Raw genomic sequence first — 22,835 nt, forward strand, 5'->3', positions numbered from 1 at the left:
TCAGTGTTGCTTCTTTATCAGCTGATCCTTTCTGTTCAAATCAGGCCTCAGAACAATAATGTAGCATTTAGGGGCAAAGATGCAACCCAGTAATCCAGCTGCAGAAGCCAAAATGGAAAAGATCTCCACAGCCACCATATATTTCCCCTTAGTGCTCAGATAGCTGGGAACAAATGATATCCAGACACTACAAAAGACCAACATGCTAAAGGTGATAAATTTGGCTTCATTGAAACTATCAGGCAGCTTCCTAGCAAGGAAAGCCACCATGAAACTGATAATAGTCAAGAACCCCATAAAACCAAGGACAGTATAAAACATGATGGATGAACCTTCCTTACATTCCAAAATAATTTCTTCTGATACAGAATATGTGTCTGAATCTGGGAATGGAGGAGAAATTGCCAGCCACAGACAACAAATGCTGGCTTGTACCAGGGAGGAACCCAAGACAATAGCGTAAGCCAGTCTTTTTCCCACCCATTTCCTCATTTTGGAGCCTGGCTTGGTGGCCATGAAAGCAAGAACAACAATGGTTGTTTTCCCCAATATACAAGAAATGGCTACAGAAAAGATGATGCCAAAAACAGTTTGTTGCAAGAGACATTTCACCTGCTCTGGTTGCCCAATGAAGAGGAAAGTGCAAAGGAAGGAGAGGAGGAGAGCAATGAGGAGAACATAGGTGAGGTTCCTGTTGTTGGCTTTGACAATGGGAGTGTCCCGCTGTTTAATGAAAATCCCCAGCACCACAGCTGAGATGAAAGAAAAGAAGAATGCAACAGTGGTCAATGTGATTCCCAAGATTTCTTCATATGACAAAAATGTGATCTGTTTCAGAATACAAGCATTTTGAGCTTTATTTGGATATCGATCTTCTGAACACCAAAAACAGTCATCTGCATCTGAAAAATAAATAATTTCAGTCATATTTAAAGGTTTATAAGTGTCATGACCAGTCCAGGAATGACAGAGAACAGCAAACCTTCAGTTCTTTATTTGCTTATACCATGTAGAAAGAATATTACACATTCCACGGATATAACCTGGGAGATTCTAGAAAGTGGCTATCATAAACCTCTTTCTCTTTCTTTGATCCAACTCCAGCCTGTTTTTTATCTTGTCCCACTCCCTATTTCACTACAATCCATCACACCACCTCTCTCTTTGTAGGCACGATCCACTACAATAAATGATAAAAACAAGCAAATGAGCTCTTTTCATTTATACTTTGATGTGTTTTGAATAATGAAGTCTGAAATCGGCAGCAAGACTGTTGGTGGCGCAATACTGGAAAAAGGAAGACTTGCCTACAACTCAAGAATGGACATTGAAAGTTACAAACTTAGCCGAGATGGCTAAAATATCAGCATATATTAAAGATCACTCAAATGAGAGATATAAACGAGACTGGAAAAAATGTATTGACTATATACAAAATAAATACGGGACCAAGAAATTCCGGTTAGCCTATGCTTAAGATCAGAAATGATTTAAATTGTTTAAAGTTAGTTCAGCAAGAAGAAGCTAAGGTCAATGTAAAATGTCATTAATTTCTTTATTTCTTTTTTTCAATAGATTTTAGACTGTGTTTGTTAAAAATCCATACCGTGTATGGGTTCTGGGAAGTTGGGGGGGGGAGGAGGAGGGGGGTTGGGGGTTGGGTGGAGGGAGCGAGGGGTATGCATTAGGCTAGACAAGAATTTGGTGGTAAACTAGAATTATTTTGACACACAAAAAATTGTACTTCGATGTCTTATTGATTGAGGAATGATGAAATGTTTGTTTTAAAAGAAATAAAACTTTTGAACCCTAAAAAAATAAATAAATAATGAAGTCTGGTTGTTTACATACTTTTATAGTCTTTCTGATAAAGGAGGCTAAAACATTCAAACAATGATTACAGGAATTGGGTATGTCTAGTCTTTAAGAAGACAAATAGACAGCCATTTGGGCAGTGATGGTGAACCATTTTTGGCTCACATGCCAAAAAGCAGGGGGAGTGCAGGGGGGTCGTGCATGGGCGTGCCACACCCATAATGCTGTGTGCATGACCAAAGCGCACATGCGTACATGACCAGTGCTCCCCCCCATTTTTGGTGTGCATTTTTCACCCTCCCCAGGCTCCAGAGGCTTTATAGGAGTCTGGGGAGGGTGAAAACAGCTGACCTTCTTGCATGCGGCATTGCTTGAAACTGATGGCATGTGGGCTGGCCAGCTGACCCTTGCACATGCATGCATGCTGGTAACTTGAAGACTAGATGGCCAGTGTGCATGCATGTGCTGGAAACCAGAAATTCATTTCCCGGCATGTGCATGCACACACATGCCCCCTTTGCAGCTCCTCTTCCAGGTTGCGTGGGTGACCGGCACACACACACACACACACACACACACACACACACACACACACACACACTTTTCGGCACTCAGTGCTGAAAAGTTTCACCATCACTGCTCTGTATGATTGAAGGCAACTACTTTTTCATGATTAAGAAATTGTACTATAATTTTTTTTTCAAAATTCCTTTGCAGCTGGCCAATACTTTATTTGATAAACAGAGTAGGAGGAAGATTTTTAAATACTAGATTTGATTATGTTTATTTTCCCATTAGTCCTCTAATTGTTGCTTTCTGTTCCCCATGTTCAGCTTCCTTTACACAAACTAGGAGATCTTTATGTAGAAAAATCCCTGTGCGTGAAGTTAGGAATATTCACTGCTGTATTCTGAGGAAGTCATGATCAAGCATGCCCTTGAGGAAAGGTGATTTGAGAAGATAATATTAGATGAAAAAGAATTCTTGCACTCGGCCTACTTTAGAACTTTTTTATTTTAAAATTAGCTGATGACCTGGCATTGCCTGGGTATTTATAGATATTGCAATGTTTGTCTGATAGGGAGCCATTGAGAGGGGCCATTCTTCCCCCTACTCCCATGCCCATCATCCCTGGCTTCTCCCTTCCCCCTCCCATATGCTCCTCTTTCCTGCCCTCTGTTCTTGGCACTTTGCCCCAAAGTGGGGCCTTTTATCCCCTTGCTACAGACGTGGGTTCCTACCAGTTCACACCTATTCGGTAGAACCGGTTCATCAAATCTACTGAACCGGTTAGAAGAGGTTCCACCAGTGGACCCGGAAAGCAGGCCACACCTACAGAAGAGGTACAAAGTTTGGTTCCAAAATTTTTTGAAACCTACCACTGGTCCTTGGATATGATTATTCTACACTATCATGCTCATATTTATAAAACTCAGTGCCTCTGTGAAAGGTAAGATGACTACTGCATTTGTGGTGCAATCAGAACATTGCGTGTGTTGAAGTTGTTTTAACGCAAACCAAATATGCCTTTTAAAAAACAAGTTTACATCATATTCTTATGCCTGCCAGTGCTGTGTGTGAGGTAATTTAAGGTGGTTCTGACAAGTGTCGTCGGCATCTTCATATCCAGTCACATGGGTGGCAAGCCACTCCCATCCGGTCACATGGGCAGCAAGCCACTCCCACAAAGGAGGCCACACCCACAGAGTAGGTTTGAACAATTTTTGAAACTCACCACTGCCCTGCTACCATCTATATCTATATCTATATCTATATCTATATCTATATCTATATCTATATCTATATCTATATCTATATCTACATCTACATCTACATCTACATCTACATCTACATCTACATCTACATCTACATCTACATCTACATCTACATCTACATCTATATCTATATCTGTTTTCTGAGGTTTTCGCGGGTGTTAGTATGTAGGTCTTTGGTTATTCGGGTTTTCTCCCGCATAAAATTGGAAGTGTCTTGGCAACATTTCGATGAAGTCTCATTCGTCATCTTCAGGCTTGTTTGCTCTGCTTGGTGCTTCCAGGAGCAATGTGAGATCTTTGCCAGCCACTTGGAAGCCCGCCCTTATTGACAAACGAGTCCCTAACATGAGGAATGACACCAGGCCCACACTCACAATAGCCACACAGGATGTCACCACCAAACATCCACAAAGAAAGCAGACAAAAACCCACACTGATGATGAGGCACGACCAAGGACCAGAAGCCAGACCGCAACTGCACCATTAGCCACTTTAAACCCCTCCTATCCTTACATGAAACACAAACCCCCAACCAATCAGAACACACCTCCACCCAATCAGAACACAGCCAAGCTCCCACCGAATCAGCTCAAACCCCCATTGGCAGTTAAAAGGAAGAAACAGCCGAGATCTCACATTGTTCCTGGAAGCACCAAGCCGAGCAAACAAGTCTGAAGATGACGAATGAGACTTCGTCGAAACGTCGCCCAGACACTTCCAATTTTACACGGGAGAAAACCCGAATAACCAAAGACCTACATATCTATATCTATATCATCTGTATCTGTATCTGTATCTGTATCTGTATCTGTATCTGTATCTGTATCTGTATCTGTATCTGTATATCTATATCTATATCTATATCTATATCTATATCTATATCTATATCTATATCTATATCTATATCTATATCTATATCTATATCTATATCTATATCTATATCTATATCTATATCTATATCTATATCTATATCTATATCTATATCTATATCTATATCTATATCTATATCTATATCTATATCTATATCTATATCTATATCTATATCTATATCTATATCTATATCTATATCTATATCTATATCGACCGATAGAGGTAGAGGTAGAGGTAGAGGTAGAGGTAGAGGTAGAGGTAGAGGTAGAGATAGAGAGAGAGAGAGAGAGAGAGAGAGAGAGAAAAGAAGAAGAAGAAGAAGAAGAAGAAGAAGAAGAAGAAGAAGAAGAAGAAGAAGAAGAAGAAGAAGATGATGATGATGATGATAGTAGGCTTGCCTATCTCAAATTACGACTCTTATTAAACATAATTTGATTTCTGGAAATCATATTAGGATTTTCCTTTTATGATATTTCTTACCTGCCTTATTTGAGATTTTCCCTTCTGGACACCGAAGACAATTGTAGCAGCAAAATGGTTTCCCTTCTATTTTGATCCTACTGTAACCTGAAACACAATGATCATTGCAGGCAGAAACGGGTTGCACCTGTTGAAAACCAATAATGGAATATTCAGAAACTATTTCTTAATATTCAGAAATCCCTGCATTTCAGGTACATGGATCCCACAGTTTTTCTTATACATTTCAGATTTTTTTTTCTATTTGGGTATGTCATGAATAAATTAGTCACTTGGCAAATCCAAAGTTGTACAAGAAATAAATTTTCTATTTCACATCTTCTGAAATCAATGTTCATCTTAATCTAAAGAGCCGAGGTGGTGCAGTGGTTAGGGTGCAGTACTGCAGGCCACTTCAGCTGACTATTATCTGCAGTTCAGCGGTTCTAATCTCACCGGCTCAAGGTTGACTCACCCTTCCGAGGTGGATGAAAGGAAGATCCAGACTGTGGGGACGATATGCTGATTCTGTAAACCGCTTAGAGAGGGCTTTCAGCCCTATGAAGCAGTATATAAGTCTAACTGCTATTGCTATTGCTAAAAATGCCATTCTATTGGCAATAGCACTTAGACTTATATACCGCTTCACAGTGCTTTCCAGCCCTCTCTAAGCAGTTTACAGAATCAGCATATTGCCCCCAACCAACTGGGTCCTTCATTTTACCAACCTCGGATGAATAGAAGGCTGAGTCAACCTTGAGCCTCGTGAGATTCGAACTGCCAAACTTCTGGCAGGCAGCAGTCACAGAGGTAGCCAGCAATACTGCATTCTAACCACTCTTCCACCATGGATCATAACTATTGTAATCATAAATACTTGCAAAGACTGTTATTATGACTTTCACTACATTTCACTAAGATTTTGCATTAATTATATATAACATTATGATTTTTGCTAGAGCTCCATTCAGTTGTCCTGACTCCTCCCTGAATTAAGGGATTATAGAGTTTTTAAAAGGGGAGTAATATTACAATTTTCACTACATTCCTTATTCCACAAAGATAAGCAAACAGATTGAAAACTTGCCATGTGATATGGACATGGGAACCTGCATTTATTTGCAGGTTGATAATCTGGCATTGCCCAGGTATTTATTCTAATTCTGTATTAGGTTGGAGACCCCTTGTGGAATACTGTGAAACTGTTACCATGGAAACTCCACTGTGCTGCACAGTAGACACCATCATAAGGCACAACAGGCTGTATCCTAACACTATAACATTAATGCACACTATTATTGTCAAAAATACTGTGACTATATTTGACTATATAGATATAATGTATACCTTTTCGTTTCAGCAGCCCAGGCATTCAAGAGTTATGCTGTAACACACACACACACACACACACACACACACACACACACAGGTGTTAGGGGTTTCTTACCCCCACAGTATTTGTTTCCAGAGAGTAAGTTATCTTTGTACCAAGTTTGGTTGAAATTGCTCAAGGCATTCCAGAGTTATGCTGGAATACACACACACACACACACACACACACACACACACACACACACACACACACACACACAAAGAGCCATTTATATATATTATGGATATGTGTACTGTATGTGTGTGTGTGTGTGTGTGTGTGTGTGTATGTATGTATGTATGTATGTATGTATGTATGTATGTACCTATGTATGTATATGTATATATAAACACCAAATTTGGGTTCTTTATAACAGACTCTGCCTTCTCATTTAATAGGAAGTGCATCATTCCTTGTTGTAGACAATCTGGATTTATTGAATTGTTTGTATCTGAATGTTTTAAGATTAGAAGAGAGATTAATGTTATCTTATAATGGAGATAGATAGATGTTGTGGCCAGCAGGAGCTGTTGGAGCTGCAAACAGACTCCGATAGCGAGGGACCCTATGAGTCAGCTCTGGAAGAGGTGGAGGACCCTGGACAGGGTTCAGACTCCAAGCAGGGACCAGAGAGGCTGGTTGGCCACTAGGAGGCGCCTGAGGCATGGAGCAGCGGTGAAAGCCAAAGGGAGTGTGTCCCTGACACCAGGCCCTGGAGCAGTGGGCAGGAGCTAAGGGAGTTAGTCCCAGACGCCAGGCAAAGGCGGGCAGATAAGCACCGACAGCAATTACGCAGATACAGAAGATAATTGGGACTAGGTGGTTGTGATTAGGCTCCTTCCAAGAGAGTATATAAGAAGAGACTTTGGGAGGAGGCTGTTTGCAGGACACAACTAATATACGAAAGCTGGAGAAGCTCTCATGTGTATTTCTTATCTGTGGAAGCCTGGGTTGCTGCCAAAGTCTTGTCAGTGTGTTAATTTACTGTGAATAAATTGTCTAGCAGTAATCTTGTGTTGGCATGACTCACCATACAGATTGGGGGTCAGAACAGATAGGGCATTTCAGAATGTCTTAATATTAGTATTAGAACATACCATAAGTTTCTTGAATAGGGGATTTTATTGAATTTCTTGATTAATAGCATGGAATATACAATTTCTAAGTATAACCGTTTGACTGCCCTCCCCACTAATTTTCATGCAATTAAAATAAATGCTTTTTGAATACTTTTTTAAAGTTCTTTTACTCCTTGTTCATTTGGACAGTAGGACCCATTCCATAACTTGGTGTACAGGACACATTCACAACGATTAGAACAAAAGTATGAAAATTGAAGAATGATATGAATAAGGAGAAAACCATTTCCAACATTATGTTCAAAGTCTACCTGATTAAATGTAGTGGGCCAGATAATACTGTCTGCAGAAATGGAGAACAGATTGTTTGGGGAAGCAAATGGATCTACTTTCCCAATTTTGACTCGATGGAAGGATTGGTTGGGGAAAGTGACCCAGTTGATAACATCAAAACCAGTTGCAGCCTTCCCATTTTGATCAAAGAAAATGTTTTCTCCAGCACTGTTGTTAAAGGAAACAGTTCTCAGGTACTTATGAACCTAAAGAAAAATAAATTAGAAGTGGTAAGAATATATAAAATTAATTTAATATAGGGTAATAATAGCTAAGTCATTATAGCATGTTACATCGTTATTTATTTTAGGTTGCCAAATGGTATTCATCATTATTCATTTCAAGTACCTATATGGAATCTTTCCTTCCTTCTTCCACCCTCCCTCCCTCCTTTCCTTCTTTCCTCCTACGTTCCAGATGCAATTTCAGCTCAATATCTCCTTTCTCCTCCTTTCCACTCACCCTCTCTTTGTTTTCCTTTCTCTTCCTTTGCAGGTTTCTCAAACAGTGTGATTTAATTTAATTTAACTTAATTTAATTAGCATATAGCATTTACAAAAGTCTTGGTCTCGCTGATATACATATTTAATTTAAATAAGACATTGTGTGATTATATTGGAGATAATAATCTGGTTGCCTTTTGAAAAAGCACCTTTGAAACATCAGGTTGAATATTTTGATACAATCCTTATTGCTGTTTTGTGATCCTATTGAAAATAACGGTCAAAATTTTATCAAAGTGTTTGACCTGATGCCTCAAAGATGATTTTTCAAAAGGCAATTGCACTATGACTTTTTTTTTCTTTGAGGAAGATGTTTCATCCAAGAAAATTATAACAGACAGATTTAACAGGTTAACAGAGTTGGAAGGGACCTTGTAGGTCTTGCAGTCCAACCTTCCACTTAAGCAGGAGACCCTACACCATTTCTGACAAATGGCAGCCCAATTTCCATTTGAAAGCTTCCAGTGATGAGGCTCCAAAGACTTCTGAAGGTAACTTCTATTCCATTGCTTGAGTGTTCTCACTGTCAGTTTCCCCTTATTTCTAGGTTGAATCTCTCCACGTTCAGTTTCCATCCATTATTCCTTGTTCGGCCTTCGGGTGCCTTGAAAAATAGCTTGACCCCTTCCTCTCTGTGGTAGCCTCTCAAACACTGGAACCATTGCCATCATGTCTCCCTTGGTCCTTCTTTTCACTAGATTAGCCATGGCGAGGTTGAATCTCTATTTGTTCAGTTTCCATCCATTATTCCTTATCTGGCCTTCAGGTGCCTTGGAAAATAGCTTGACCCCCTTTTCTCTATGGCAGCCCCTCAAATATTGGAAGACTGCTATTATGTCTCCCCTGGCCCTTCTCTTCACTAGACTAGCCATGTCCAGTTCCTGTAACCATTCTTCATAGGTTTTAGTCTCCAGTCCCCTAATCATCCTTCTTCAGTTCTGAACTTCTTCAGTTCTGAAGCGAAACATTTTCCTCGAGGAAAAAAAAAACATAGTTCAGTTGCCTTTTGAAAAAGCATCTTTGAGAAACTATGATCTGGTGACTGGGCATCTCCATGAGCATTCTATCTTATGGTTCTGATAGTTCCTGCTTAACATGGAAAGGGAATTAATCCCCCTCTTAACTGCCACACATTTTTATTCAAAAATCTCACTTTGGAAACTTTTCTGGTTGACATTCATTTGTGCTGGGGTGAAAGCAGGGTTTGCAAAGCAAACATAGTAGCAAAAGATTCTATCTAGTTGTATTAATCGTTCCTACTTAAAGTACAAAGAGCATTCAACTTCTTACTCTTACCTGCCACACATATTGATTCCATGTCCTAAGGTCTGAGCCAGTTCCTCTTGCCTTGAGTTGGTATTTTGATGAAAGCAGGGCGTGCAAGGCATGTGCCACAGCATGGACAGCATTATAGACACTGTAACTCTGTCCAGTCATCCTGGTGTCAAACACTGACTGAGGAAGTGTCTCCAGCTGCTCCTCACCTGTGCATTGATTCACAGCATCCTCCTCTAACTTGGCATTGGAGAAAGAACATTGAAAGGCACTTTCCCAAAATATCCTGATCAAACTGTCTTCCTCGGCGAGACTAACTTTTCTCATCTGAAGAAATCTCTTGAATCCTAAGAGATCCTTTGAGGACACTTGAAAAGTCAGAGAACCATGGATGAAGTCCATGCTCTGATATCTCTGAAAAGGGGCAGAAGAGAATTCCATCTGGGCTGGCATTATCCAAATTTTGTCTTTTCTCTTCACTACATTGTATTCAAATTCTGAAATATAGGGCAGCATTCTCAATACAGATGTTTCCCGGTTTTCACAATAGATGATGACAACGTTGGCCCTGCTCCTCATGGTAACCGTGTAAACTTTGATATAGTGTGTAAGTGAGCCTACAATTTCAGTGGAAACAGATCCTTTTGGTAACTCTTCCACAAAGTCAAAGCAAATACCTTCCTGAGAAAATAGAGCAAGCCTGTTCTGTCGAAACCTGTCTCGCTTCTCAATACTTTGGACAATCAGCCCAATCCATACCCACTGAAAATAGAGCAACAATTGGATCATCCCCTTAATTTGAAGATCTTCATTTGGAAATGTCTGATGCAAGAAAACAGCCTGTGTGCTGACATCTATCACCGGAGCAGAGCCATACGTGAGCTGAGAAAATTACATGTGAAATCCAACAGTTATGACAATCAAATATGAGAAGTTATTCAAAACACACTTAGCAGATAGATGTGGTGTGGCAATCAGCTGATAGGAAGCATGCATCAAAAGGAAAACCCATGCTGGAGATCTGGCTGACGGAGATTTGGAGATTTATTTATTTGTTTGTTTGTTTGTTTTTGTTAAGCATGTGGCTTAACAAAGCCACATGTGGCAATCAGTGAGAGAGATCTTACTAAGTGAAAAAAAATAAGTATAAAACAAAAGACTCTCGCTAACGATCCCTTCTTCTTTCGTAACACTGTAGTATTAACCAGGGGATACAAAACATTTGCTAAACCAATTCTCAAATACAGCTCATCTGTCTGGAACCTGCACTGCATATCGGACATTAACACAATTGAGTGAACCAAAGATATTTCCCAAGAAGAGTCCTCCACTCCACTGCTCACAATAGAATGTCTTATGCCACCAGACTTGCAATTTCGGGCTTAGACAATTTAGAATTACACTGCCTTTGGTCATAAAATTATCTACTACAATGTCCTACCTGTCAATGAATACTTCAGCTTCAACAATACCTGAGCACACACTAGATACAAACTTAAGGTAAACTGTACCAAACTCGATGGCAGGCAATACAACATCAGCAACAGAGTGGTCAATCCCTGGAATGAGTTACCTGACTCTGTTGTTACATTCCCAAACCCCCATAACTTTAATCTTAGACTGTCTACTCTTGACCTCACCTCATTCCTAACAGGTCTGTAAGGAGTGTGCATAAGCGCACCAACATGCCTACCCTCCTTGTCCTAACAACCCCATTTATTCATATCCATTTCATGTATTCATAATCTTGTATATACTTATATCTATTATCTTATACATGCTTAACAAAAACAAACAAACAAACAAACAAATAAATCTCCAAATCTCCGTCAGCCGGGTCTCCAGCATGGGTTTTCCTTTTGATGCATGCTTCCTATCAGCTGCCATAGTAATGGGGAGGACATGGCATTGGGGTTTAGGAAGTATGCTGATGTGATGAAGGCCCATGTAAACTAAAAGGGAGGTTGGCTGATTATTTAAAAGAAAGTCAAGAACATCTATTAATCAAAGTAAAGAACAAAAATCTACTGAAGGCCCAACAGACAAAACAAGAATACAGAAAAGAAGTGATAAAATCAAGAATGGAGAGTTGGCAGAACAAAGCACTGCATGGTCAATTTCTGGAAAAAATAAAAGATAAAGTGGACATAACTTGGTTATGGTTAACAACAGGTACATTAAAGAAAGAAACAGAGTCACTAATCCTGGCTGTGCAAGAACAAGCTATCCGCACCAATGCCATTAAGGCTAAAATCGAAAAATCCTCTGATGATGCCAAATGCAGACTTTGCAAAGAAGCTGATGAAACTGTTGATCACATACTTAGCTGCTGTAAAAAAATCGTGCAGATTGATTATAAATTGCAGCACAATTCAGTAGCACAAATGATCCATTGGAATTTGTGCAAAAATTATAATATTAAAACAGCAACAAACTGGTGGGAACATCAGCCTGAAAAAGTCACCGAAAATCAGATGGTGAAGATCTTGTGGGATTTCCGTATACAAACTGACAAAATACTGGCGAATAATCCACCAGACATCACACTGGTTGAGAAAAATAAGGTCACAATCATAGACATCGCAATACCAGGTGATAGCAGGGTCGCCGAGAAGGAACATGAAAAAATCGCAAGATACCAGGACTTAAAAATCGAAATTCAACGACTAAGGCACAAACCAGCAGTGGTAATTCGAGTGGTAATTGGCACACTGGGTGCTATTCCAAAAGCACTGGAATTACATTTAAAACAGTTAAAAATTGACAAAATCACCCTCAGTCAAATGCAAAAAGCCGCACTGCTTGGATATGCACACATATTACGAAAATATGTTACGACGTCCTAGGCCCCTGGGTGGGGCCCGACTAGTAACCAATGCCAAATCTGGCGAAACAACTGGCCACTGTGATACAATTGTATTATTATTATACAGCAGCTGAGTATGTGATCAACAGTTTCATCAACTTCTTTGCAAACTCTGCATTTGGCATCATCAGAGGATTTTTCTATTTTGGCCTTAATGGCATTTGTGCGGATAGCTTGTTCTTGCGCAGCCAGGATTAGTGACTCTGTTTCTTTCTTTAATGTACCTGTTGTTAACCATAACCAAGTTTGTTCACTGTCCACTTTATCTTTTATTTTTTCCAAAAATTGGCCATGCAGTATTATTTTTATTATACAATTGTATCACAGCGGCCAGTTGTTTCGCCGGATTTGGCATTGGTTACTAGTCGGGCCCCACCCAGGGGCCTAGGACGTCGTAACGTATTTTCATAATATGCGTGCAGATCCAAGCAGTGCGGCTTTTTGCATTTGACTGATGGTGATTTTGTCAATATTTAACTGTTTTAAATGTAATTCCAGTGCTTTTGGAATAGCACCCAGTGTGCCAATTACCACTGGAATTACCACTGCTGGTTTGTGCCATAGTCGTTGAATTTCAATTTTTAAGTCCTGGTATCTTGCGATTTTTTCATGTTCCTTCTCGGAGACCCTGCTATCACCTGGTATTGCGATGTCTATGATTGTGACCTTATTTTTCTCAACCAGTGTGATGTCTGGTGTATTATGCGCCAGTATTTTGTCGGTTTGTATACGGAAATCCCACAAGATCTTGACCATCTGATTTTCGGTGACTTTTTCAGGCTGATGTTCCCACCAGTTTGTTGCTGTTTTAATATTATAATTTTTGCACAAATTCCAATGGATCATTTGTGCTACTGAATTGTGCCGCAATTTATAATCAGTCTGCGTGATTTTTTTACAGCAGCTGAGTATGTGATCAACAGTTTCGTCAGCTTCTTTGCAAAGTCTGCATTTGGCATCATCAGAGGATTTTTCGATTTTGGCCTTAATGGCATTTGTGCGGATAGCTTGTTCTTGCGCAGCCAGGATTAGTGACTCTGTTTCTTTCTTTAATGTACCTGTTTTTAACCATAACCAAGTTTGTTCCCTGTCCACTTTATCTTTTATTTTTTCCAGAAATTGACCATGCAGTGCTTTGTTCTGCCAACTCTCCATTCTTGATTTTATCACATCTTTTCTGTATTCTTGTTTTGTCTGTTGGGCCTTCAGTAGATTTTTGTTCTTTACTTCGATTAATAGATGTTCTTGACTTTCTTTTAAATAATCAGCCAGTGCATGTTTTTCTTCTTCAACTGTTTGCTTCACTTGTAATAATCCTCTGCCACCTGATTTTCGGGGCAGATATAGTCTATCAGTATCACCACGTGGATGTAAACTGTAGTGCATTGTCATTAGTTTCTTGGTTTTTCGGTCCAAAAGGTCCAAATCAGTTTGTGTCCAGTTAACTATGCCAGCTGTGTATCTTATAACTGGTATTGCCTAGGTATTTATGGCCTTGATTGTATTTCCACCATTCAATTTAGATTTCAAAATTTTCCTAACTCTGTTGGTGTACTCTCGTCTGACAATAGTTTTTACTTCTCCATGCTTGATGTTATCCAACTGCAGAATGCCTAAGTATTTGTAGGCTTCATTTTCTTTGCATTTAATTAGTTGGCCATTGGGCATTTCAATTCCCTCAGATGCAGTGATTTTGCCCCTTTTTATGGATACAGTGGCACATTTATCCATGCCAAACTGCATTGAAATATCGGTGCTGAATATTCGGATTGTGTTTGTCAATGATTGGATTTCTATTTCTGACTTTCCATAGAGTTTCAAATCATCCATATATAGTAAATGCGAAATTTTTTCAGCTTTTTTGGCTGTTTGGTAGCCTAATTTCATTTTTTTAAGATTACTGATAGTGGGATCATTGCGATGATGAAGAGAAGAGGTGAAAGTGAATCACCCTGGAAAATTCCTCGCTTGATGTTAACCATTCCGTAGCTCTCATTCCCTACTGCCAACTCAGTTCTCCATTGTTTCATCGCCTTTTCAGTAAAGGATGTAATATTTTTGCTAATGCCAGTTGTTTCTAAGCATTTTATGATCCAACTATGTGGCAGTGAGTCAAATGCCTTTTTGTAATCAATCCAGACCATATTCAAGTTCGTTTTTCTGTTCTTACAATTTTCTAATATCATTTTATCAATTAGAAGCTGATCTTTTGTGCCCCTGCTCCTTCTTTTGTTGCCTTTTTGCTCTACTGGCAAGATGTTGTTTGTTTCCAAATAATCCATCATGTTATCTGCAATAATGCCTGTGAGTAATTTGAAGATTGTTGGCAAGCATGTTATTGGTCTATAGTTTTCAGGTGTTGTTCCTTTAGTTGGATCTTTCTGAATCAAGTATGTTTTTCCAGTTGTCAACCATTCATCAATTTGTCCCTTTTGTAAAATTTCATTCAGTTGCCTGGCCAATATTGCATGTAAACTGGTCAGATATTTGAGCCAGAAACCATGTAATTGGTCCTTTCCAGGTGATGTCCAATTCTTTACCTTTTTAACTCGATTTTTGACCATCTCAGTTGTTATTTCTAATACTTGCATTTGTTTGTTGCCAATGCTTTTCTTAAAGTCATGTATCCACTTTGCTTCCTTGTTGTAGTCCTTTGCATTTTCCCACAATTCTTTCCAGAATTCAACTGTGGCCTTTTTTTCTGGTTTTTCACTTTTGGTGTCCCCATTTACATTAAGACTTTGATAAAAACGCCGTTGGTCTGATCGAAATTGCTGATTTTGTTTATATTGGATGATTCGTGCCTCATATCTTTCAATTTTTCTAGCTGTTGCTGTTATCTGCTGTTTTACAATCTCTACAGCTTCATTGGTGTTTCTTGTATCCAATCTATATCTCCTGATTAGCCGATCTATGATTTTGTTGTTTTTAAGCCGTTGCTCATGCATGTTCTTTAAGTTACTAGCATCTGCCCTTAATTTTTTTATTTTTTGTTCTAAACGGATTTTCCACTTTGGCTTTGATGCTTTTTCTGTTGTATGACTAGGTACTTTAATTTTAATGCCTAGTTCATTAGTGACTATTACAGCTGCACTGTACATTAACTGGTTTGTTTCCAAGATGGATCCCGGTTCAATTGTTGAAAACACTGCATTAACCATTTTCATGATAGGGGCCAAAATTTTCTTCGGCACAGTTTTTAGTGATGGTAAACGTTGCCTTTCCTCATTAAGCAGAAAATGCTCCATGATCTTATCCTTCAATTCTTTTTGTTTTTGAGTTAGTTCATCAGTTGGTTCAGTGATAACTGGTTCTAGTGGTGGTGATGTTATTTCCTCCCCAAGAGCTTCTTCTGGGAGTTCTACTATAATGTCTTTAGTTGTGTCTTGAATATCAGTTATTTCCGCTTGTGATATTGTTTTGGGGGTTTTGCAATTTGCCTGAATTTCCTCATGTTCAACTTCACTAATCACTTTATTCCGTATAATAAATCGCCTTTGATCTGCTAGTCGTTGTTCACTAACATTTGAATCTGGATATTGTTGTTTCCATAACTCATACATTCGCTTTAAATAGCCTATTTTTTCTGGCTCTGAGTTGTAGTAACAGGCCATTATGGCACGGTTTTCATCTGCACTATATTTTTGTCGTTTTGTTGGCTGGTCCACTTGTAGCCCACTTGTCGATGGATATCCAGGGACCCCAACATCCGCCGCGGCCCTTGTTAACCCGCGCGACGACCGATGCGGTATGGAATTCTTATTTGTTTTTTTCACCATATTATATGGGTTGGCGGGGGTTTTTTACGGGACCAGATGCCAACCTGATCCCAACCTTCCTCCTTTCTCATCCGGGCTTGGGACCGGCAATGGCGGATTTGTTGTTGTTGTTGTTGTTGTTGTTGTTGTTGTTGTTGTTATTATTATTATTATTATTATTATTATTATTATTATTATTATTATTATTATTTCTGGCTCAAATATCTGACCAGTTTACATGCAATATTGGCCAGGCAACTGAATGAAATTTTACAAAAGGGCCAAATTGATGAATGGTTGACAACTGGAAAAACATACTTGATTCAGAAAGATGCAACTAAAGGAACAACACCTGAAAACTATAGACCAATAACATGCTTGCCAAAATCCTTCAAATTACTGACAGGCATTATTGCAGATAACATGATGGATTATTTGGAAACAAACAACATCTTGCCAGTAGAGCAAAAAGGCAACAAAAGAAGGAGCAGGGGCACAAAAGATCAGCTTCTAATTGATAAAATGATATTAGAAAATTGTAAGAACAGAAAAACGAACTTGAATATGGTCTGGATTGATTACAAAAAGCATTTGACTCACTGCCACATAGTTGGATCATAAAATGCTTAGAAACAACTGGCATTAGCAAAAATATTACATCCTTTACTGAAAAGGCGATGAAACAATGGAGAACTGAGTTGGCAGTAGGGAATGAGATCTACGGAATGGTTAATATCAAGCGAGGAATTTTCCAGGGTGATTCACTTTCACCTCTTCTCTTCATCATCGCAATGATCCCACTATCAGTAATTTTTAAAAAAATGAAATTAGGCTACCAAACAGCCAAAGAAGCTGAAAAAATTTCACATTTACTATATATGGATGATTTGAAACTCTATGGAAAGTCAGAAATAGAAATCCAATCATTGACAAACACAATCCGAATATTCAGCACCGATATTTCAATGCAGTTTGGCATGGAAAAATGCGCCACTGTATCCATAAAAAGGGGCAAAATCACTGCATGTGAGGGAATTGAAATACTCAATGGCCAATTAATTAAATGCAAAGAAAATGAAGCCTACAAATACTTAGGCATTCTGCAGTGGATAACATCAAGCATGGAGAAGTAAAAACTATTGTCAGGCGAGAGTACACCAACAGAGTTAGGAAAATTTTGAAATCTAAATTGAATGGTGCAAATACAATCAAGGCCATAAATATCTGGGCAATACCAGTTATAAGATACACAGCTGGTATAGTTAACTGGACACAAGCTGATTTGGACCTTTTGGACTGAAAAACCAGGAAACTAATGACAATGCACTACAGTTTACATCCACGTGGTGATACTGATAGAGCCAAGGTGGCGCAGTGGTTAAATGCAGCACTGCAGGCTACTGCTAGATCAGCAGGTCAGCAGTTCAAATCTCACCAGGCTCAGGGTTGACTCAGCCTTCCATCCTTCCGAGGTGGGTAAAATGAGGACCCAGATTGTTGGGGGCAATATGCTGACTCTCTGTAAACCGCTTAGAGAGGCCTGAAAGGCCTATGAAGCGGTATATAAGTCTACTGCTACTGCTACTACTGATAGACTCTACCTGCCCCGAAAATCAGGTGGCAGAGGATTATTGCAAGTGAAGCAAACAGTTGAAGAAGAAAAACATGCACTGGCTGATTATTTAAAAGAAAGTCAAGAACATCTATTAATCGAAGTAAAGAACAAAAATCTACTGAAGGCCCAACAGATGAAACAAGAATACAGAAAAGAAGTGATAAAATCAAGACTGGAGAGTTGGCAGAACAAAGCACTGCATGGCCAATTTCTGGAAAAAATAAAAGATAAAGTGGACAGTGAACAAACTTGGTTATAGTTAACAACAGGTGCATTAAAGAAAGAAACAGAGTCACTAATCCTGGCTGCGCAAGAACAAGCTATCCGCACAAATGCCATTAAGGCCAAAATCGAAAAAACCTCTGATGATGCCAAATGCAGACTTTGCAAAGAAGCTGATGAAACTGTTGATCACATACTCAGCATTCTGCACAAAATGAGCTACAGGGCTCAGCTCCCTCTGCTAGGCAACCAAGGCATGGAGCTGACAAGCTACTGAAAGAAAAAGTGAAAAAAAATCTGGACTGAATATGGAAAGGGGAACTATGTGGATGGGGTCCCACTCCCACCAAGCCACATCATGCCCACCAAACCATGCCCACAGAACCGGTAGTAAAAAATTGAATTTCACCATTGCCTTGGAGGTCTTCCGGTTCAACCTCCTACTTACATAGGAAACCCTACACCACTTCAGATAAATGGTTATCCAACTTCTTCTTTAAAACTTCCAGTGTTGGAGCATTCACAACTTCTGGAGGCAAGTTGTTCCATTGATTAATTGTTCTAACTGTTAGGAAATTTCTCCTTAGTTCTAAGTTGCTTAGTTTCCACCCATTGATTCTTGTTCTACCCTCCAGTGCTTTGGAGAATAGTTTGACTGCCTCTTCTTTGTCCTGAGATATTGGAACACTGCTATCATGTCTCCTCTAGATCTTCTTTTCATTAAACTCGACATACCCAGTTCCTGCAAGTATACTTCCTGTGTTTTAGCCTCCAGTCCCCTAATAATCATTTCATTTAACAATTTCTATAGACAAATCAGATATGTTTTTTCTGTGCATCTTTCTTGAAAAGTATATTTTACCTGTGGAATCTTGTAAATGCTGAGAACATTTGATGTGGACTGACAAATGAAAGCAGTAGGTCCAACAAGAACAGCTAACACATTGTCCTTGAGATCACACTTGTAGTTTGGGATCAATTTTCCCTTTGAAGAGAGAAGTTCTATGGAAGCCAGATAGATCAATCTTGCCAAAAAATAGCTACTACAGTCATGTATGCCCAATGTGATATTAGGCAAGATCTGGAGATTTTCATTGATTTCTTTGATAGCAAATTCCAAGGCCAGGATATGCTGAAAATTCTGAAGCTGAATTCTGAAATGGGATTTGTTAACAAATGTTATTTCTTTTACAATACTTATGATTCCAAATAAGAACTTTACTATGCTCTGGTTTATTTTTTTAATCAAATTCAGGAGGTTTAATTTTATTGCTGTAAATCAGGGAAAACTCTATACAGTTTTAATAAAGCTAAAGCCTTATCTGAATATAATCTAAGGACAACATTCATTTGAGAGCCTCATCTTTTCAGATTCTCAATGCTCAAATTGAATTTTCTATCCCTGTACATATTTTGCTTTCTATCCTTGTACATATTTTTTAACATGCCAATGCTATAGATGAGAAAATATGAATCAGATGTACCTGGATTTTCCATACCATGTGAAGAGCTAAATTCTGATGCAAAAATGCAGGAAAGGAAAGGAAAGGAAAGCTATCTAAACTTTTAGATGGAAAACATTATTTAGAAGAAAATACTAGATTGAAGAGTCCATTCCTTTAATATGTTATAATCTGTCATCACTCATGCAAGGATTTATTGCAATTCAAAAATGTAACCTATGTTTAATAGAATTATTTTTAATTATATTATCCTCCCTTATCTTTTCCACTATCTTACTACCTTTTCATTTCACAATTTTTCATCTATTAACACTATTAGTAATGCTATTTGTTATCTAACATTTAAAAAGTTACAATTCCAGGAAAGGGAATGGCATGTAAATTCAGATTCCCTTCCTGCACTTTTAAAGCTATTCCCTTGTGCTGCAATAGTTTCTACCACCCATCCAAATCAATTCCACTCTTTACTTTTATATATCAAATAACTGGGAAGAATGAGCCAGTTATCACTTAGCTACATAATAAAAATAATTACGTTAAATCATCAACAATTTCCTTAGATGGCTTCTTTATGAATGTTATCTTGCTGAAAAATATATAAATCTGAGAAGTTATGCCACCAATAACCAGATCTTCTGAATGGTATTTCTTGTGATTAAAAAGGAGTGGGTCCCTCATAGTACATTTACCAAGAAAAATATTGCAGGTGACATGAGGCAATAACATTAGTAGGGTTGCAAGGAATAAAAGCATTCTGCAGAATAGGCTGCAACATAATGTGCAAAGAATAAAACTGAGAGCATCTTATCTCTCTACTCTCATCCTACACAGAAACAAGGTAACGTATAGTGTAGTTTTAATTCACTGCCATAATCTATTTCTTGTATCCCTTTTGGGGCTTGGAGTTAATAATGGAGAACTTGATAATGATAGGGGAAATCATCCCATACTTGTGGAATCTTTGGCATGATGTGCCTGGGGAATATGCTTTATTTTATATTGATTGTTTTAAATAAAAATGTCTGCCAATTTTGCAGTTCCATGACAATTGAAGTCTGCAACTAAAGGCAAAGTATTTGAGGGTGTTTTGGGAGGGGGGAGACTTAGAAAAGGTCAGCTCCTTCTCAAATTTGTAAAAGTGAAAACTCAAAAGGTGAATGAAGAAATACTACAATGTTACACTTTTTTCCCAATTGAAAGAACGTCTATGTCAGATCTGCAGCCATATTCCTTTATGGATCTCTGGCCTGCCACACTTTCTATTATATTACTATGCTGTTTCTAATGGGGAGAAATGGGAAGGGGGATGATACAGTGTAAAATGCTATGTAGCCAAAATAAAATTCCTTTCTAGAATCCAAAGTCATTTTTTGTCTCTACACCACACTACGCCTGCCACACTTTCTATTATATTACTATGCTGTTTCTAATGGGGGAAAATGGGAGGGTGGATGGTACGAAGTAAAATGCTATGTAGCCAAATTAAAATTCCTTTCAAGAATCCAAGGTCATCCTTTTTTTGTACACTTCTCCACCTGACAAGAACTGGATGGGTGGAACTGCCAGCATTGCAGTGGAAGATTGGACCATGTGATGGACTTGTGGGTGTGGGGGCAAGATCATGAACTTTCAACTGGGTGGAGGAAACCCAGGAAGTTCAGATTCATGTTTTCTCATATGTGCCAACATGACTCTCTTAATAAATTGGAACTTTGAGCAATACTTTGCCTTGGACTCTGATTTAATTTTGGATGTTATTTGGAACACTGGCAGTCTAATTACAAATGGAAATGTCCAGTATATATTTTGAATAGAATGGTATAACAGAGTTGGAAGGGACTTTGGAGGTCTTCTAGTCCAACCTCCTGTTTAGGCAGGAAACCCTACACCACTTTTGGTTATTCAATCTCTTCTTAAATACTTCCAGAGTTGGAATATTTACAATTTCTGGAGGCAAGTTATTCCATAGATTAATTGTTCTGTCAGGAAATTTCTCCTTAGTTCTAAATTGCTTTTCTCATTGATTAGTTTCCACTCATTGCTTCTTGTCCTACCCTCAGGTGCTTTGGAAAATAGTTTGACTCCCTCTTCTTTATGGCAGCCCCTGAGATAGCAGAATACTGCTATCATGTCACCCTTAGTCCTTCTTTTCATCAAACTAGACATACCTACTTCCAGCAACCATTCTTTATATGTTTTCATCTCCAGTCACCTAATCATCTTTATTGCTCTTCTCTGCACCCTTTCTATAGTCTCAACATCTTTTTTACATCGTGGTGACCAAAACTGAATGCAGTATTCCACGTGTGGCCTTACCAAGGCATTATAAAGTGGTATTAACACTTCATGTGATCTTGATACTCTCCCTCTGTTTATGCAGCCTAGAACTGTGTTGTTGTTTTTTGGCAGGTACAGCAAACGACTCTTCACTAGTACTCCAAGATCCCTTTCACAGTTACTATTATTGAGCTCACATATTTCTTTTTCTTTTTAGATATTCCAAACCAAATATATGCAAGCAGTTTCTTGGTGCATGGAGACATTAAATGGCAATTCTAAATAATATACTTATTTCTCTGAAAGACATAGATGTAAAGATCTAGCAAGTTCCTCTCTATTATTGGATCCATATATAACTCTTCGGTGGCATGCTTCCTACAGAAAAGCTTACGTACTTTGTAAGAAGTTTTAAAAAATCCTAAATAGACCCTTCAATATGGTGGTTTTGATTGAGCAGTCTGATAAAATATCTGAATGTACTCTACCAACAAATTAAGGAAAAGACCCTGAAGTGGACAAAATGGAATAGGGACAATATTTTTCAATTGGATGAATATAGTATGCAAATGTATTATAAAGTCTTCGTGAATATGAATTCAGAGTGCATTTCTGTAGTAAATGGCACATTAGACATGGATGTCATTAGAAGGGGAAAAATCATTCTTCTAAGTTTATTTGCAGAGTATTTTTCTAGTCTATAAACATGATTTCTGGCAGCCTATTCTATTTGTCATGGGTTCTTTGGTTTTTTTTAAAAATACAATAACCACTTAACAAATTTTCATGGATGGTCAAATTCTGTTTAATATTTTAGTACATTAGCATCAGTTCCTTTCAAAAGCCATTGCTATAAAGACAAGAAACCCAAATAATTAATATTGAATTTATGGCATTTTTCTTCATGGTAGATTCCTCATTTGAAGTTTATTTCTGGTATCATGCCAAAATTTCAACAAATCTTACTCTTCAGAGAATAGGGAGAGGCGTTTCAGATTAATGTTACTTATTTCATGAATTAGAGAATTCCAGGATGAAATTTATGTATTATACTTGATTGTAAAAGTGAGCCTTTCTTCCCGAAGTGACTGAAGCTCTATTGCAGTGAATAGACAGCAATATAAACTTCATAAAACATACAGTATGATCCAGT

At 38.4% G+C, this 22,835-nt stretch overlaps 1 protein-coding gene across 1 annotated transcript; it reads right to left on the minus strand.

The window, feature by feature from the left end:
• LOC148046567 (vomeronasal type-2 receptor 26-like) lies at positions 1–20,083 on the minus strand. Its single transcript, XM_087714847.1, has 6 exons — positions 19,941–20,083; positions 18,805–18,982; positions 9,503–10,363; positions 7,682–7,909; positions 4,941–5,067; positions 1–902 (listed from the first exon to the last, which is right to left on the minus strand). Exons 1-6 carry the CDS (start codon positions 20,081–20,083, stop codon positions 1–3), a joined length of 2,439 nt encoding a protein of 812 aa, XP_087570973.1.
• Between the last annotated feature and the right edge of the window lie 2,752 nt (positions 20,084–22,835).

This window comes from Thamnophis sirtalis, unplaced genomic scaffold (genome assembly GCF_051295495.1).
Source record: "Thamnophis sirtalis isolate CommonGarterSnake01/CBP01778 unplaced genomic scaffold, rThaSir2_p1.2 scaffold_4, whole genome shotgun sequence".
NCBI lineage: Eukaryota > Metazoa > Chordata > Lepidosauria > Squamata > Natricidae > Thamnophis > Thamnophis sirtalis.

Excerpts from the sequence above, each read along its gene's own strand:
- LOC148046567 (XM_087714847.1), bottom strand. The coding sequence starts at position 20,083 with ATGAGGGACCCACTCCTTTTTAATCACAAGAAATACCATTCAGAAGAT. Across the intron at positions 18,983-19,940 it reads GAAATTGTTGATGATTTAAC|CTATTTTTTGGCAAGATTGA; the intron begins GTAATTATTTTT and ends TGACTGTAGTAG. Across the intron at positions 10,364-18,804 it reads GCATTTACAAGATTCCACAG|CTCACGTATGGCTCTGCTCC; the intron begins GTAAAATATACT and ends TAATTTTCTCAG.